This window comes from Coregonus clupeaformis, unplaced genomic scaffold, assembly GCF_020615455.1.
Source record: "Coregonus clupeaformis isolate EN_2021a unplaced genomic scaffold, ASM2061545v1 scaf0130, whole genome shotgun sequence".
Lineage (NCBI taxonomy): Eukaryota > Metazoa > Chordata > Actinopteri > Salmoniformes > Salmonidae > Coregonus > Coregonus clupeaformis.
This window is the reverse complement of record NW_025533585.1, coordinates 191,925-210,162: the sequence shown is the minus strand read 5'-3', so window position 1 is coordinate 210,162 and position 18,238 is coordinate 191,925. Positions and strand designations below refer to the sequence as shown.

At 45.8% G+C, this 18,238-nt stretch overlaps 1 protein-coding gene and 2 long non-coding RNA genes across 3 annotated transcripts in view; 1 reads left to right on the top strand and 2 right to left on the bottom strand.

The window, feature by feature from the left end:
* Nucleotides 1-1,909: 1,909 nt before the first annotated feature.
* Nucleotides 1,910-2,517, top strand: LOC121557728. Its single transcript, XR_005998384.1, has 2 exons — nucleotides 1,910-2,061; nucleotides 2,254-2,517. It is a non-coding gene; the product is annotated as an uncharacterized LOC121557728 (long non-coding RNA).
* Nucleotides 2,155-3,550, bottom strand: LOC121557730. The gene is made up of 2 exons (XR_006658267.1): nucleotides 2,977-3,550; nucleotides 2,155-2,898 (listed from the first exon to the last, which is right to left on the bottom strand). It is a non-coding gene; the product is annotated as an uncharacterized LOC121557730 (long non-coding RNA).
* An 11,115-nt stretch (nucleotides 3,551-14,665) lies between these two features.
* LOC121557735 (mannosyl-oligosaccharide 1,2-alpha-mannosidase IC) overlaps nucleotides 14,666-18,238 on the bottom strand; it is a 121,926-nt gene continuing 118,353 nt past the window's right edge. The window contains exon 12 of the mRNA XM_041871222.2: nucleotides 14,666-16,544. Coding sequence (XP_041727156.2) covers nucleotides 16,400-16,544 — 145 coding nt within the window. The 3' untranslated portion in view covers nucleotides 14,666-16,399. The remainder of the gene's footprint in view (nucleotides 16,545-18,238) is intronic.

Genomic DNA, 18,238 nt, shown 5'->3' with positions numbered 1-18,238 from the left:
AATGCGAGCTGTGGCAAGAAGGTTTGCTGTGTCTGTCAACGTAGTGTCCAGAGCATGGAGGCGCTACCAGGAGACAGGCCAGTACATCAGAAGACGTGGAGGAGGCCGTAGGAGGGCAACAACCCAGCAGCAGGACCGCTACCTCTGCCTTTGTGCAAGGAGGAGCAGGAGGAGCACTGCCAGAGCCCTGCAAAATGACCTCCAGCAGGCCACAAATGTGCATGTGTCTGCTCAAACGGTCAGAAACAGACTCCATGAGGGTGGTATGAGGGCTCGACGTCCACAGGTGGGGGTTGTGCTTACAGCCCAACACCGTGCAGGACGTTTGGCATTTGCCAGAGAACACCAAGATTGGCAAATTCGCCACTGGCGCCCTGTGCTCTTCACAGATGAAAGCAGGTTCACACTGAGCACATGTGACAGACGTGACAGAGTCTGGAGACGCCGTGGAGAACGTTCTGCTGCCTGCAACATCCTCCAGCATGACCGGTTTGGCGGTGGGTAGTCATGGTGTGGGGTGGCATTTCTTTGGGGGGCCGCACAGCCCTCCATGTGCTCGCCAGAGGTAGCCTGACTGCCATTAGGTACCGAGATGAGATCCTCAGACCCCTTGTGAGACCATATGATGGTGCGGTTGGCCCTGGGTTCCTCCTAATGCAAGACAATGCTAGACCTCATGTGGCTGGTGTGTGTCAGCAGTTCCTGCAAGAGGAAGGCATTGATGCTATGGACTGGCCCGCCCGTTCCCCAGACCTGAATCCAATTGAGCACATCTGGGACATCATGTCTCGCTCCATCCACCAACGCCACGTTGCACCACAGACTGTCCAGGAGTTGGCGGATGCTTTAGTCCAGGTCTGGGAGGAGATCCCTCAGGAGACCATCCGCCACCTCATCAGGAGCATGCCCAGGCGTTGTAGGGAGGTCATACAGGCACGTGGAGGCCACACACACTACTGAGCCTCATTTTGACTTGTTTTACGGACATTACATCAAAGTTGGATCAGCCTGTAGTGTGGTTTTCCACTTTAATTTTGAGGGTGACTCCAAATCCAGACCTCCATGGGTTGATAAATTTGATTTCCATTGATAATTTTTGTGTGATTTTGTTGCCAGCACATTGAACTATGTAAAGAAAAAAGTATTTAATAAGATTATTTCATTCATTCATTTTTTGAGCAGTGTATTTTGTCTTGCCCATTAACGCTCTGAATGGCACATATACACAATCCATGTCTCAATTGTCTCAAGGCTTAAACATCCTTCTTTAACCTGACTCCTCCCCTTCAGCTACACTGATTGAAGTGGATTTAACAAGAGACATCAATAAGGGATTGTACAGTAGCTTTCACCTGGATTCACCTGGTCAGTTTATGTCATGGAAAGAGCTGGGGCCTCATGTACAAAGACTTGCGTTGAATTCATACTAAAACATTGCGTACGGACAAAGCCATAAATGTGCGTACGCACCCAAAAAATCTGATGTATGAATCTCTGCGTACGCAGCATTCCACATACATTCTCTTTGTACATCCCAATCAACGCGAAATTGAGCGCACATGCACGAGCACCACACCACACCCTGTCTCCTCCCTCAATTAAATCAATTTAAATATGGTAATTAGTCCAATTTGGCAAAAGAAACCTGCAAGAACATGGCTAAAGCAAGCAAGAAACGAAATTTCACTGAAAACGAATTAGAGGTGCTACTATCAGAGGTAGAAACAAGAAAAAATATTTTATTTGGAAATCTGTCCTCTGGAATTAATAACAAAAGAAAGAAAAAAGAGTGGGCGAGTTTGTCTGATGCCGTCAACGCGGTGGGATCTGAGAGTCGCACCGTAAATGAACTGAAGAAGAAATGGTCAGACATAAAGGTGGAAGTTAAGCGGAGAACTGCTGTGCACCGACAAAGTGTGGGCAGAACAGGCGGTGGTACAGGGACCGATGAACTTGCACCCTTTGATCAGAGAGTTGCCTCTATTGTAGGAGACACGTTAATCTCTGGAATCGTATCCGCTGATGTAGGAGACTCGGATATACTACAGGACTGCCAGCAAGGTGACTCAGATTTATTTCCTTAACTTTGATATACATAGCCAGCCACCGTTAAATTTGAAAATGCATGCAATATAGCAAAAGGTACACCAGAGATTTCACGTATCCACTGCTTTTATTGCAAATGCGTGTACCCATTAATAAGGAACAGACTCAAATTACTGTTAAGATGTGCCTGTGTTTAATTGGACTTAGGAACCGCAGGAACGTCCACTGGCACGCACTCAGAGTCCGCACCACCTGAGCAGCCAGAGCCCATTCAGTCCAGCGTCTCCCGTGTCTCTAATGTTCCCCCCAGTGCTGAAGCCCGTCCATCTGGCCGTGTCTTGACGCATGCTGTTCTGGAGTCACAACAACAAATTGTTAGGGCCATTGAAGAAATGAACAGTCACCTTAAAAATGTCACTGACGCACTCACAGAAATAAGCCATTCATTAAAAGAATTGGTCAAAAAATGAACTTTGTGTCTGAGTACCATTTATATTGTCGCAATTACACGTTGACGGGCCTGAATGGCTTGTTGATTGTGCTGCACATATACTGGTCCTGGGTCAGGGTCATCTGGCGGTGCCCCCACCTCACCAAGGGGTATGCCATGCCTGTGCGCGACATTGTGCAGCACTCCACAGGCCAGTATGATGCGGCAAACCTTGTCAGGGCGGTATAACAGCATCCCCCCGGTCCTGTCAAGGCAGCGCCACCGACATTTCAGCTGCCCAATCGCTCGCTCCACAACTGACCGAGTGCGGGAATGGGCATCATTGTATCTGCGCTCTCGGTCAGTTTGTGGGTTGGTGAGGGGGGTTAACAGCCACGTCTTTAGTGGATAACCACTGTCTCCTGATGGGCAGTAATAATAATTACAGACACAAACATTTTACTTTTAGATAGAACCATACATTTAAATGCATAACTTACCAAGTAGCCACCCATCGCGCACCCTGCCAGCTTGGAGTCTCATCCCAACCATGCTGTTTGTAAGGATATATGAATCATGGGTTGACCCAGGCCACCTTGCCACAATATTTGTTAGGCACATTTGTGCATCACATATAATCTGCACATTTATTGAATGGAAATGTTTCCGATTCACATATGCAAATTCGTCTTCAGATGGCGCCTTTATAGCAATATGTGTGCAGTCGATCGCTCCGATTACATTAGGAAAACCGGCTATCGCTGCAAATTGCGCTTTGATGTTTGGCTGGTCACCTGCATCGTATGGGAACGTTATATACCTGGTAGACAAGCGGATGATGCCGTCCCATACAGGTGGCATTGCACGGCTCAAACACGACTGGCTTATTCCTGAGCGGTCTGCCAGTTCTCTTTGGAAAGAACCGGTTGCTAGGAAACCAAGTGTAGTAAGCACCTGTAAAGGAACGGGTAATGCGTGGCTCCTCACTGTCTCTCTTTCCAAATTCGGACCCAACTCAGCGCAGAGCTCCAAGAGTATAGCCCTTGGAAATCTGAAACGGCTGATGAGCCAGTCATCGTCATGGGCCAGAAAATCACCGTGGTCCCTAAAAACTCGTTCTCTCCGGATTTGTCCATTGAAAATGTCTTCTAATAAAGCCAAAGCTGCCATTGCTAGACGGGTTGTATCAATTTTCACATCCTTTATATATGTTCTTACTTAATTGCATAATTAATAGAATATTCTAATAAGACTCGTGTGACAATAATATGGCAAATCATTTATCAATTACAAATTATAAGCAATATCTGGCAGGTGCGATAGAACAGTTCGTAGTGTAATGTTTGCCACTTCACTTTATTGCCTCTATGAGTCGCCAACGGACAAACATCACAAAAATGTACGTACGCCAAGCCTGAAGTTTACGTGGAAGAACACACATTCTTACATTAATTTCACTGTTAGTACATCTGACCGTGAACGTGAAAGCTGGCGTACGCCGTGTTTTCGTGCGTACGCAAGATTGATACATGAGGCCCCTGGTGTTCATAATGTTTTGTACACTCAGTGTATGTTATCTGAAAAATAAAATGATACAAAACGAAAATAAAATGTTTTCCCTTATATAACCCAGCTTCTTTCCAAAGTACAATCCACATTATTACTAAAAAGCTGATTTACCATCATTTGATTGTAGTATAATTTAGTTTATGTAATTTTGAAGTAAATATGAATTTTGTCATATTTCTGTGGTAAAAATGACAGGGGCAGTACACCAACATTTGAAATATACCTAATTTTATGGACAAAAAGTTATTCATCCATTGATCCTGAGAGACAACGACAAAAAATGTGGCTTCGTTTTCTTTATTTAATTACCCCACAGCCAGCATTAGCATCACTGCTAGAGAAACAATTGGAGTGGTAGGGCCTATGGCAGGATGCTTCAAAAAGCATGCCCAAATCCTCAAAGTCACTTCAAACCAAATGTTATAGCAAACAAAATCCCAAAACAAGTTGCACATATAGAATATTGGAGGGTATTATAGGAATTCAGGTATTTATATAACATTTTTCCATAGAATATTTTCCGTAGGAATACACATCATTATAAAATGGGTTGTTTGGATTGGTTGATAGCAGGGAGTTATATCACCACAATCCCCGTATTCTCCGGCTAATGCCTATTAACAGTGTCATTAGATTTATCAATGCACATCCACTGTCCCACAGCCCAGCCACTCAATTTAGAAATGTCTTCTCCCCTGGAAAAAATATATATATTTCCCCATGCTACTATGCTAGCATTTGGTTTGCAACAGTTGGGGTATTTCTTAAATACAGCACTATGTGTACATTCAGACTTTTATGAGCTGTTTTGACTCCAACTTAGCCTATATCTAAGGTCATTTAGATTGTGTATCTAGTTATAACCAGTTATAACCATAGGCGAGTACATAAGGTGCTCCATCTCTGCAGGTGATCTGTCTATCAGGTCAAGATCACTGATACAGGTTCCCCTTCCACACAGGATATGTATAACTTTATATTATGTCTCCAGAGAAACCTGGATGCAAATGAAGGATTTTTTAGATTTGCCCTAGAACAATTACTTTTCAGAGAATGCACACCAATACAGCTCTCTGTGTAGATTCATAGTGTATTTTAGTTCTGTATTGCAGTTTTATCAAGTATTTATACCATTGGCGGACTTTATATACCATTGGCAGATTTTTATATGCACAAAAATACGGTAATTTGGTTTTTGTACACAGTCATTTGATACGTGGTATAGAAAAGTAAAATCTTAGGTGAGTACACAGGGAGCTATATCTCTACAGATGATCTGTCTACCTGGTCAAAATCACTGATACAGATCCCCCTCCAGGGAAACCTAGATTCAAATAAAGGTCCTATCTATAACATTTCAATAGGCAGAATTATGTGTTTTTGGTTGGGGTCAAAATGACCACAAAGGAGTTTAATTTTTTTAAACAAAGTTCACAGTGATACAGAAACACAAAACAATGATTTAGATCTATTAAGAACAAGTTGATTGACAAAGTCATGAAAAATTGAAAGCATTGAATAAACCACCTTTGGGCTATGAGATCAACAATATGCCTCTTGGGTCAAAATGACCCCAGTCGGTAGTTTGAGGGTTGCAAAGATGGTAAGATCGCTCCAGAGCTCCACTCTGGGCTCAGCATCTGTCACGTTCGTTGAATGACGGTCAGACCAAGGCGCAGCGTGATATGCGTACATGTTTATTAACGTAATAAACAACACGACAAAACAACAAAGGAAACGAAACGTGAAGTCCAAGGTAGTACCGAACAACAAACCTTCCACGGAACAAGATCCCACAACTAGACAGTGCCAATAGGCTGCCTAAGTATGGTCCCCAATCAGAGACAACGAGCGACAGCTGCCTCTGATTGGGAACCACACCAGCCAACATAGATCCACACATACTAGATCGACAACATAGAAAAAGCACAACAAGGAAATATACACACCCTGACTCAACATATAAGCGTCCACTGAGTCAGGGGCACACCTCTCACTCTCCGCCTCCCTGTTGCACCCCTGGTCTGGTCTAGACCTCGGCGCGTTGCTTCCCCTCTCCTTCCTCCCACGATATGCCAGGCCCTGTCTGGACCCTGGTGTGGGAGACCCCGAACCTGGAGAGGGGCTGACGTCATGGTCTGGACTGGAGCCACTGACCGGAGCCGGACTAGGCACCGGTGGAGCGGACTGCTTTGGCTCCGGAGTGGAGCCGCTGACCGGAGCTGGATCAGGCACTGGTGGAGCGGACTGCTCTGGCTCCGGAGTGGAGCCGCTGACCGGAGCTGGATCAGGCACCGGTGGAACGGGCACGGGCCGTGCCGGACTGGACAAACGCACCACTGGTCTGGTGCGAGGAGCAGGCAAGGGCCGGGCCGGACCGGACTAGGAACACACACCACTGGCTTGGTGCGAGGGGCAGGAACGGGCCGGGCCGGACTGGCGACGCGCACCACTGGCTTGGTACGAGGAGCAGGAACAGGCCGGGCCGGGCTGGCGACGCGCACCACTGGCTTTGTGCGAGGAGCAGGAACAGGCCGGGCTGGGCTGGCGACACGCACCACTGGCTTGGTGCGAGGAGCAGGAACAGGCCAGGCCGGACTGGCGACGCGCACCACTGGCTTGGTGCGAGGAGCAGGAACAGGCCGGGCCGGACTGGCGACGCGCACCACTGGCTTGGTACGAGGAGCAGGAACAGGCCGGGCCGGGCTGGCGACGCGCACCACTGGCTTGGTACGAGGAGCAGGAACAGGCTGGACCGGACTGGCGACGCGCACCACTGGCTTGGTGCGAGGAGCAGGAACAGGCCGGGCTGGCGACGCGCACCACAGGCTTGTTGCGAGGAGCAGGAACAGGCCGGGCCGGGCTGGCGACGCGCACCACTGGCTTGGTGCGAGGAGCAGGAACAGGCCGGGCTGGCGACGCGCACCACTGGCTTGGTGCGAGGAGCAGGAACAGGCCGGGCCGGGCTGGCGACGCGCACCACTGGCTTGGTGCGAGGAGCAGGGACAGGCCGGGCCGGGCTGGCGACGCGCACCACTGGCTTGGTGCGAGGAGCAGGACGGGCCGGGCTGGCGACGCACACCACTGGCTTGGTGCGAGGAGCAGGAACAGGCCGGGCCTGACTGGCGACGTGCACCATTGACTTGGTGCGAGAAGCAGGAACGGGCCGGGCCGGGCTGGTGACGCGCACCACTGGCTTGGTGCGAGGAGCAGGAACAGGCCGGGCTGGCGACGCGCACCACAGGCTTGTTGCGAGGAGCAGGAACAGGCCGGGCCGGGCTGGCGACGCGCACCACTGGCTTGGTGCGAGGAGCAGGAACAGGCCGGGCCGGGCTGGCGACGCGCACCACTGGCTTGGTGCGAGGAGCAGGACGGGCCGGGCTGGCGACGCACACCACTGGCTTGGTGCGAGGAGCAGGAACAGGCCGGGCCTGACTGGCGACGTGCACCATTGACTTGGTGCGAGAAGCAGGAACGGGCCGGGCCGGGCTGGTGACGCGCACCACTGGCTTGGTGCGAGGAGCAGGAACAGGCCGGGCTGGCGACGCGCACCACAGGCTTGTTGCGAGGAGCAGGAACAGGCCGGGCCGGGCTGGCGACGCGCACCACTGGCTTGGTGCGAGGAGCAGGAACAGGCCGGGCCGGGCTGGCGACGCGCACCACTGGCTTGGTGCGAGGAGCAGGACGGGCCGGGCTGGCGACGCACACCACTGGCTTGGTGCGAGGAGCAGGAACAGGCCGGGCCTGACTGGCGACGTGCACCATTGACTTGGTGCGAGAAGCAGGAACGGGCCGGGCCGGGCTGGTGACGCGCACCACTGGCTTGGTGCGAGGAGCAGGAACAGGCCGGGCTGGCGACGCGCACCACAGGCTTGTTGCGAGGAGCAGGAACAGGCCGGGCCTGACTGGCGACGTGCACCATTGACTTGGTGCGAGAAGCAGGAACGGGCCGGGCCGGGCTGGTGACGCGCACCACTGGCTTGGTGCGAGGTGCAGGAACAGGCCGGGCTGGCGACGCGCACCACAGGCTTGTTGCGAGGAGCAGGAACAGGCCGGGCCGGGCTGGCGACGCGCACCACTGGCTTGGTGCGAGGAGCAGGAACAGGCCGGGCTGGCGACGCGCACCACTGGCTTGGTGCGAGGAGCAGGAACAGGCCGGGCCGGGCTGGCGACGCGCACCACTGGCTTGGTGCGAGGAGCAGGGACAGGCCGGGCCGGGCTGGCGACGCGCACCACTGGCTTGGTGCGAGGAGCAGGAACAGGACGGGCCGGGCTGGCGACGCACACCACTGGCTTGGTGCGAGGAGCAGGAACAGGCCGGGCCTGACTGGCGACGCGCACCATTGACTTGGTGCGAGAAGCAGGAACGGGCCGGGCCGGGCTGGTGACGCGCACCACAGGCTTGGTGCGAGGAGCAGGAACGAGCCGGGCCGGACTGGGAACACGCACCACTGGCTTGGTGCGGGGAGTAGGTACGGGCCGAGCCGGACTGGGAACACGCACCACTTGCTTGGTGCGAGGATCAGGACTGGGTTCCTTTATTAACCCCCGCTCCTTCTGCTGCCTAACCAGCTCCTCTCGCCGTGCCTCTACTTTTTCCTTCTCCCTTTTAGCCTCCTGTAGCGCCTCCCTCTGACCGAATATCTCCTGCTCCCTCTGAGCCAACAGCCCCCGTAACATGGTGGCCTCCTCTCCTAACCTGCAGATCCGCCCTTTCATGGCCTGCTGCTGCCTCGTCATCCACACCGTGTGCTCCCCCCAAATTTTCTTGGGGTTGCCTCTCGGGTCTCCGTCGTCGGCACTGTTGGCGCCGTTTCTCCTCTCCTACCTGGGCATCCTCCTTCATCGCCTTCCGATAACGGACGGCCTCCTCCTCCGTAATTCTCCCCCAACCGAGGAGGACATCTACTAATGTAACCTCCTGTTGAGTCCTAGGCGTTTGCTCCTTCTCGGCACGCTGCTTGGTCCTTGTTTGGTGGGATCTTCTGTCACGTTCGTTGAATGACGGGTCAGACCAAGGCGCAGCGTGATATGCGTACATGTTTATTAACGTAATAAACAACACGACAAAACAACAAAGGAAACGAAACGTGAAGTCCAAGGTCGTACCGAACAACAAACCTTCCACGGAACAAGATCCCACAACTAGACAGTGCCAATAGGCTGCCTAAGTATGGTCCCCAATCAGAGACAACGAGCGACAGCTGCCTCTAATTGGGAACCACACCGGCCAACATAGATCCACACATACTAGATCGACAACATAGAAAAAGCACAACAAGGAAATATACACACCCTGACTCAACATATAAGCGTCCCCTGAGTCAGGGCGTGACAGCATCTGTACATTGATTACTGCTGCTCCTCAGTTCAAGACGTCCATGTAACTATTTACAGTCTAGACATAATGCCAGCACACAATGCAAACTAACCCTGCAAATGTTCATGTAAAACCATGGGTAAGTGTTATTCTTCTCAGGGATGTGGTACTCAATGCTGTTTGACCCTGTTTGAATCACTACAATTGCAATAAGTGATTACAAAACCTTTAAATCAATCATAGCCTGCCTATTGTCCTGTAAAACAAAACAGAATCTCAGAGCAATGAGTTTAATTTCAATCAATATTGTGAGACAGCCAGGAAACGCTGCACAGACAAAAACACATTTCAGTTTAAACAATGATCCTGTAAACATATTTTGTATTCTAGAGCGTCGTCAGTCTGTGTGCGTTCCAAACTGCTTTTGCACATACCCATCAGAACACACATAATTGAGATGTGTTAAAAGCATAATGCAGGTTTTCCTTTCACAAAATTGTTATGGCTTGGAATAAATTAGGCAAAACTCACACCCATGTTGATTTTAGTATACTGCTGTTAAAACAAAACAATGGTATGAAGCCCAATCAAAAGCACCTGCACAATAATATGACAAAACTATCTCCTATATGAAAATACATAATATTTAGAGAGAGGGAGAAAGAGAGAAAGAGAGAGAAAGAGAGAGAGAGAGCCCTCAAATCATTGTCAGAACACCACCTGCTGAGAAAATACAGCTTGTCCAAAGTTTTTAAAGCTTTAAATCTCTCCAAACTGCAGTCACTGTAATGTCACAGAGAGGGCGATATGCATAGTATACAGCGTTGTGAGTGACAACTGCATATTGATTACAATGAACTTGGAAGAAAATTAGCTTTAGATTAATCAGGACAGACATTCTTAAATAGGCTCTATGATTATTCAAAGCCTCAGGAGAAAAAAACGAAACATTAATTGGCATAAGAGCCTGCTTCACTCTGGCAACTGCTGACAGACTGCAAATCACCAGCTCCAAACACAGCATAAACAGTCATTGACGTCTACTGAGGCAGAATAATTTGACGTTGTTGTTTCGCCCACATTAAGTCTTCTCTGTAATTTTAACCCTGAACCGTGTGACCTTGAATTACCATGCAATCCTGCAAACTACAGTACAAATCATACAATAGTTCTCTGAATAGACTTTTGAACATGTTCCTAAACTGGATGTCTTCTTCTGTTGAACTCTGTGATCATGAGGGTTGTGTTCAGTAGTAATGAAATGGAAGGAAATGTTCTGAAACGATGAGGTACTATCTGGAATTGTCCAATAAGAAAGGTTTATTTCTGTTTCCGTTATAAAACATTTTGCTACAGTGTGCCCTAATGAACATGAGGTTCCAGTGCTATTGTGGACGTCTGTGTTAGCAGCTGATGATGCAGCTGTGATTGTTCCCTCTCCCTAACAAGGTGTTGGTAGCTGGGTGACCCAGGACTAGTGGACCTTGAGAAGTGCAGTTTTCTGACAGACCAATCAGCACGCCTTTGTCTGGGGAATCTGCTCAACACACACCCACATGCCAGTAACTGAAAGGTCGCTGGTTCGAATCCCCGAGGCGGCCCTTGACTAAGGCAGTTTACCCACAACAACAACTGCTCCCCGGGTGCCGATGATGTGGACGTCAATTAAGGCAGCCCCCCACACCTCTCTGATTCAGAGGGGTTGGGTTAAAAGCGGTAGACACATTTCGGTTGAATGCATTCAGTTGAGCAACTGATCAGGTATCCCCTTTCACGTGCACACAGTTGGGGAAAACACAGATCCTTGTCTCCTCTCACAAGCTGGGTGACTTGGAAGATGTTGAACAGCAATGTCAGTATGCCTGTATGCCCTGGAAAAATATAATAATTTCCCAACATCATACAATCTTGACATTAAGATTTGATAATCATGAAATTGGATGAAAACAAGAGTTTTCATAGAGATTGGATTAGCAACATAATCCAATCATAAAACCTTTAAACTCATCAAATGAAGTGCAATTATATCCTAAAGGGATGTATTTCATTCTCTTGGCAACACATTCAAATTAATATCATTCTCACTGAATGTAGTTCTGTCTTCCAAGCAACAGCAAGCATCCGTTTTCCCACCCAAATAAAGCAGAGTCAGAGTAGAACAACACTTGTTTCCAATACATCAATAGATGCTATACTATAAATGTTGTGCTCCATTTTCATCGCACTGTAACAAAAGCAGCCATTAAACTGCTATATCTCCAACTGAGGGAAACACAAGAACGGAAGAATAGAATTGAGCGAGGATAGAGATTCATTGAATCTCAAAGGAAAGAGGTTCATTCGAATTTGAACATGCTTGAGGAAATGCCTCATGTTTTTGCCTCTACTGTTTGACCTTTAGTCTTCCATATTCAGGTCTGCTATGCTCGAAAGAGGACTTTATGAAACATGAAAGTCTATCACAACATACAGTAAGTAATAAAACAGGTTGAAGGTGTTTTTCACCGTTACTTTCCCCCGATGTTTCTTCAATCCTTTTCCATTAAACAAGGACACAGAATTGTCTGGCAGAGTCTGCCTTTGGAAAATTGGCCTTTTGCCACAAAGAGCTGTCAAAACTAAAACAAACCCGTCCTTTCACAAGACTGGATATGGGCAGTTTCTTATTTTTTGCTGAAGCATTATCCTGAAAATCTTTCAATTGTTTCTCGTTTTTTACTCTTAGAAACCCTGAGAGAAAATAACCACTTAACAAACCATGAAAGACAAGACACAGGGAGAGAGAGGGAGTGGGGGTAAAAGCCATTGAGCATGAAGTCAAATCTTAATCTTAAATTCATCCCTTGAAGAGGGAGGTTGAATAAGGAAACAGCCTTGAATTATTGAGTCTGTCTCGCTGCCTCCCTGGTCATCGGACGAGACAGAGGGAAGTGAGCAGGCATATGCTAGTACAACACATCTCCCTCCCTCTTCTTTCTCTTTCCCCTTGCTTTACAGTACACACTGACGATAACTTACTACATTTGCACACACTGTATATAGATTTTCTATTGTGTTTTTGACTGTACGTTTTGTTTATCCCATATGTAACTCTGTGTTGTTGTTGTTTTTATCACACTGCTTTGCTTTATCTTGGCCAGGTCGCAGTTGTAAATGAGAACTTGTTCTCAACTGGCTTACCTGGTTAAATAAAGGTGAAAAAAAATAATAAAATAATATATATATATATATATATATATATAAATACCCTGCCATTCCACACCAGGTCCACGCCAAGCGTTGTCGGGCCTTCCTCTGAAGGCGGCCATATTGATCGCAGTACATGCACGTAGGGCCCCAGCATGGGGAGAGCTGTGGAGGCCGTAAGTGAGCCGTGTGGGGGCACCGAGACCAAGCTGTGAGAGGAAGATAACAATGGCCGCTCACTAAAGCAGCGGTGACTGGCCCCGCCGTCTCCTCTGCTCTGTTTCACCAGAATTATTACGGGGGAAAAAAGACAGGAGGGATTATAACTATCAGTCCCAGGTGCATTCAAATGGACAGTAATCCCCCCCATCCGTAGCCCCCAACACAGAACAGGGCTGCTCATGGATCCACACCATGCTTCCTTGCTCTCACCTTCTTTCTTTCTAAGACCTTAAAGCTAAGGCATCTCTTAGTATGTCAGCATGTCTTTGTCTCTGTTTGACTCAAAAGACAATGTGTAAAGGTAAGAAAGGGGGACAATTTCAGGCATTTCTTAGAAAATACTATTGTCTGTTTGACTAAAAACATTACGTAAGCAATGTATATGTATATGTGCCAAAAATAATCTATTTTGTATTCATATAATACAATTCTAATAATTTGATTCGGATGAGCCATTCTGGTTACATGTACACTATTTGGAGCAGAATGAAATGAAATTGGCCCTCCTGTGTTCCATTGGTGTGAAGACTAAACTCACATTATCATTTTCGGTTCCTAATTGCTGGAACCTTACCTATCCTGGAGACATTACCCCATCAATTAAATATGTAATGAACTTCCCCTGTGCAAACAATGGAACAAATTTCATCACTCAGTGAGCACCTCATCTCCTCTCATGAAAATCAATGACAGATTCCATTAAAACACAGACTGATATAATAGCAATGAATGTAAGCAGCACAAAACCAGTGTTGGGGAAGCTACTCTGAAAATATAGTTTACTAAGCTACCAATTATTTCGCACTGGAAGAAGTTAAGCTACTCTAAAGCTACCCTTAAGAATATACAGTTTACTCAACTAAAGTTACTTTGAAAGAGTAGTTCATTACATCCAAACTACTTTGTGATAAATTCCCATATGTCAATCTGAAATGTCATAGACAACAAATGGCAAGAACCGATCACGTTGGGGTTTATTGTAAACAGAATGTGTAATTTAGCCTATTAAACAAAAAAACTATGTTTCAAGTGAAAATTAGGCAGGTCTGATGCCAAAAAAGAAAGGGAATTCCTTCCAACTTCACCCATATTTGATTAGTGCCAAAAAAAGTAGTGTGTAGTTCCAGTAGTTAGCTACACTGCTACATGGAAAACACTACCTAGATTTGAAATTAGTTCAACTACCACTAAGCTACTGCAAAATGTAGTTAAATTACTAGTTGAAATACATGTAGTTCACTACTCCCCAACACTGCGCAAAATGTACTGTATGATATGATATTGAATAAGTTGTTGAGTCTTTGAGACATAGAGGGCATATGTCTAGGTGTGATGCAAAGAACTACCTTCACAAGAGTTTATTCAATGTACAGACTGTTTGAAGGCTTAGCTGATGTGCCCTTCTATGTTAACATCCCTCTTTCACACTATACCTACTGTCTTCACTCAACTAAACACCCACTCCCCAGCAGTGTTTTGTGTACCTGAAGTACAATGTGAACAAGAGCCAAGAGCCATGTAAACATTTCTAAGCATGATGTCATGGAGAATGATCTTGTCTGATATTGATGTTGACAGCCTTGGTTGCTAAGGTATAGGAAACGTTGTATTGGGAGACCTGGAGCACAAAGCTACAGAAAGCAGAGCTTAGGAGCTTTGCAAATTGCAGCATTGGTGGTACAGATACGTGATGAGGTTTCATATGTGAAGTATGCCGAAGCTCTTAGGTCTTCCATATCAATAGGTTAAATTGACAGTTGTGTATTCTGGAAATACACTCAGTCAATGTGTTGGAAGGTGAGGTCAAACATAGATTTTACACTCCATACAGTAAAAACCATAAGCAGAAATATTAGGGACAGACAAAAAAAATCCAGACAAAGCGATTGAAGTTGCTTTAAATGTACAAAGTTGCACAGGTCTTTTATCAGTATTTGAAAATATTCAACACTGAAAGATAAGTAATAACAATAATTAATATCAACCAGAACTATAATTAAAAATCAAAGTTTTTCCTCTTTTACAGAAACACCTGAGGGAAGCAAATTAAAAATAAATGAAAATAATTATGTAATTAAGTAAAATAAATCACAAAAGAAACTGAAGATAAGCTAATACAGGGGCACTCACATTCATCCAGGTATGTACAGCACATTCTCTCCACAACTGTATTGGACAGCAGTGATGATACGAATAAGGATGAAATAGGAAAGCTCCCTTCACATTCCCCTCTACGGTGTACATTTTAGGAAACCCTTAGCCTCAAGCCTAACTTTCCCCACTCTGGATTTGAGAGAGCTGGAGCTCTCCATGACGGCTGTTAACTTTGGCAAGCATATTTGAGCCCAGTCATACTAGGCGACTGGGACTAGCTGTGGTGATCTTGCCTCTGGGGTGGTTGTGAGTGCTTGTGTTACAGTCACAGGACTGACACTTGTGTTACAGTGTCACAGTAACAGGACTGAGACTTGTGTTACAGTGTTCCAGTCACAGGACTGACACTTGTGTTACAATAACAGGACTGACACTTGTGTTACGGTGTTGGTCACAGGACTGACACTCGTTCTATAGTATTACAGTCACAGGACTGACACTCGTTCTACAGTGCTACAGTAACAGGACTTACACTTGTGTTACAGTGTTACAGTCACAGGACTGACACTTGTGTTACAATAACAGGACTGACACTTGTGTTAAAGTCACAGGACTCACACAATGTGAAGTTACGCTCTGAAAGGCGGTGAGGAGGATTCAACACAGACTGGCCCTGATGAAAATATTTCACCAGTATTGTGCTCAAAACAAATTATTAAGACAAACAATTTATAAAAATGGTCTCTCCAACAACCTCTTCAGTTTTAAATTTTTCCCATGCCTGTTATTATTCATTTAACCTGTTTCTGCTAAGAAACTCTGAATAAACAATACTTTTCAAGGTGGATTTTGAGTATTACATTTCATAATTGTATATACATTTAATATTCAACACCATTCCACCCTCCATATTAGTCTGTCATCTTACTATTGGTCAAATCTCACCACAAACATAATATGTTAAGGGAATTATGAGGGGGTGAACAAAAAAACAAACAAACAACTTTGGTCAAAGAGACAAAGAAAAAAGCCAGAAAAAAAAGCAATGACAAGATCAAGTGAAATCATTAATCGACTGCGGTGAAAAATGGAATCAAAGCAAAAGCTCAGTGGTTTTCTCTCTCTCTCTCACAATATGGCCCATAATACAGCACTCCTCCCATTACATTTGGGTCTGCAAGATACTCTTGGTTTCCTCACAGAGGAAAGAAGGAAAGAAAAAAGGTGCTCTTTTCATGAAAATCACGTTCGTCTTGATTGTCCACAGAAAGTAATGCCGGCAGGAAGTAGTCCCGGCCCGGCTCAAGGATATACAATCACAGCGTATACGACAAGATCCTTTACTGGAAAGGAATTGAGAGTCTGTGACAGGGCCCAAGGGACCTTGGCCCTGCATTTTGTTGTTGTGTTGTTACCTGTGTGTAATGTTGTCATGTGTGTGTCTGTGTGTGTTTGTATGCATGTGATGTATGAATATGTGTTACTCTGTGTCTGTATCCAGGTGAGCTGTACAGTAGTTGTACAATAGGTTGCTACTCCGAGGATGTCTTGTCGTGTATCCCTCCCTCCCCCTGTTGGCAGCTCTTGCGGACGACGGGCAGGGGGTGAGCTTCCGTGTTGAACACCCAGTCCTCCAGAGGCAGCAGGTCATCGTCAGAGAAGAGCAGGTACAGATACCTGAGAGGGACACACAGCGTCAGTGTCTGGGGAAACGGATGGCTAGAATAAAGGATTCACTGGCTAGTTTTCTCCTAGACTATGGGTATCTAAACAAATAAATAATGGCTATAATGCTATTTGTATGAGCCAATAAAAACATTTTTTAATCATGGTTGGGCAATGATAGATTAATTACTGATGTAACAACCTGACATTCTTTGCTTTTGTAAAACAAGTTTATTTTGTAATTTCTCACAACTATTGAATGAATATGAATGAACATTTTGATGAATTCAATAAATTATGAACAACAGCAAGGTGAAGCGTGTGCTTTATTTAAAGCCTGTCTGGAGCCTTTCTGAGAAAATGGAAATTATAGTTAATCTTATTTCTACTGAAAAGATTCAGTATAAACACAGCTTTCTCCATTTTCGTTCCAAAGTTCTTAAGGGTTCTTTATCTAAGGGGGCCCAGATGACACTCACACGTTCCTCTCAGCTCTATTAGGTCTGACACAACATCACTATGTGGATTGTCCACATCACTTAACCAGCCCAGAGCAAACTCTGAGTCTGAGAGGGGGCTAGACTGAGTCTTTCAGCTGAATCTGAATGGGAATTTCTCAATTTTCTAATCCTTTCATGACGAAAAAAAAAAAACACATTAGAAAGGGTTTGTCTGTAAATGTTGAAATGCAGATACTGTGCTTGAGTGCAATCAACATATTGTGTGAATATCTTAGACTAATGTGAGTGTTCTCACGATGGACAGAAAAGTCAATATGGTGGAAAGTGTATACCACAGCTAACGAGAATCATTTTCTTCATGATTTAAAACCCTCTAGAGTTTAAGCTGGGGGGAGTGGGGTTCTACTAAGCTAACGTATGGAATTGTTTTAAATCAAAAGGAAGTTTGTCTGTCCTATAGCTGAGAGATATAAGAAAGATCAGGATTATTATAAAACATTTCTTGTGAGGCTTGTGGGCATCCTAGAGCAAAACAACCGACATGTTCATGAGAGTCTCATCTTTCCATAGAGGGGTCAAACTACTACAGTGGTTTTCGTGAGAAGACAGATTTTTCGGGATGTCTCATGGTCTGACAAACACCGCTCTAGCTCTGCCACCTTTCACCGCAGATGCGGAAGGGCGACATCGGTGGATGCAGTGGATTGAGATGCAGCCCATGCAAAAACAGATATCTCTAGCTTAAACTGATGGATTTTGATGGGGATTCTTGTATTATGCAAATGTGATCGACTCTAGGGATTTATAAACTGCATATGCCATTTACTTCTTACTACTTCTCATAAACTGTATATGCCATTTACTCTTAGTGGAATAAGCTCTGTAGCCGTTTACAAATCTAAAAAGCAAAGTGTTTGCTGGTACAGTGGGGAAAAAAAGTATTTAGTCAGCCACCAATTGTGCAAGTTCTCCCACTTAAAAAGATGAGAGAGGCCTGTAATTTTCATCATAGGTACACGTCAACTATGACAGACAAATTGAGAGAAAAAAATCCAGAAAATCACATTGTAGGATATTTCATGAATTTATTTGCAAATTATGGTGGAAAATAAGTATTTGGTCACCTACAAACAAGCAAGATTTCTGGCTCTCACAGACCTGTAACTTCTTCTTTAAGAGGCTCCTCTGTCCTCCACTTGTTACCTGTATTAATGGCACCTGTTTGAACTTGTTATCAGTATAAAA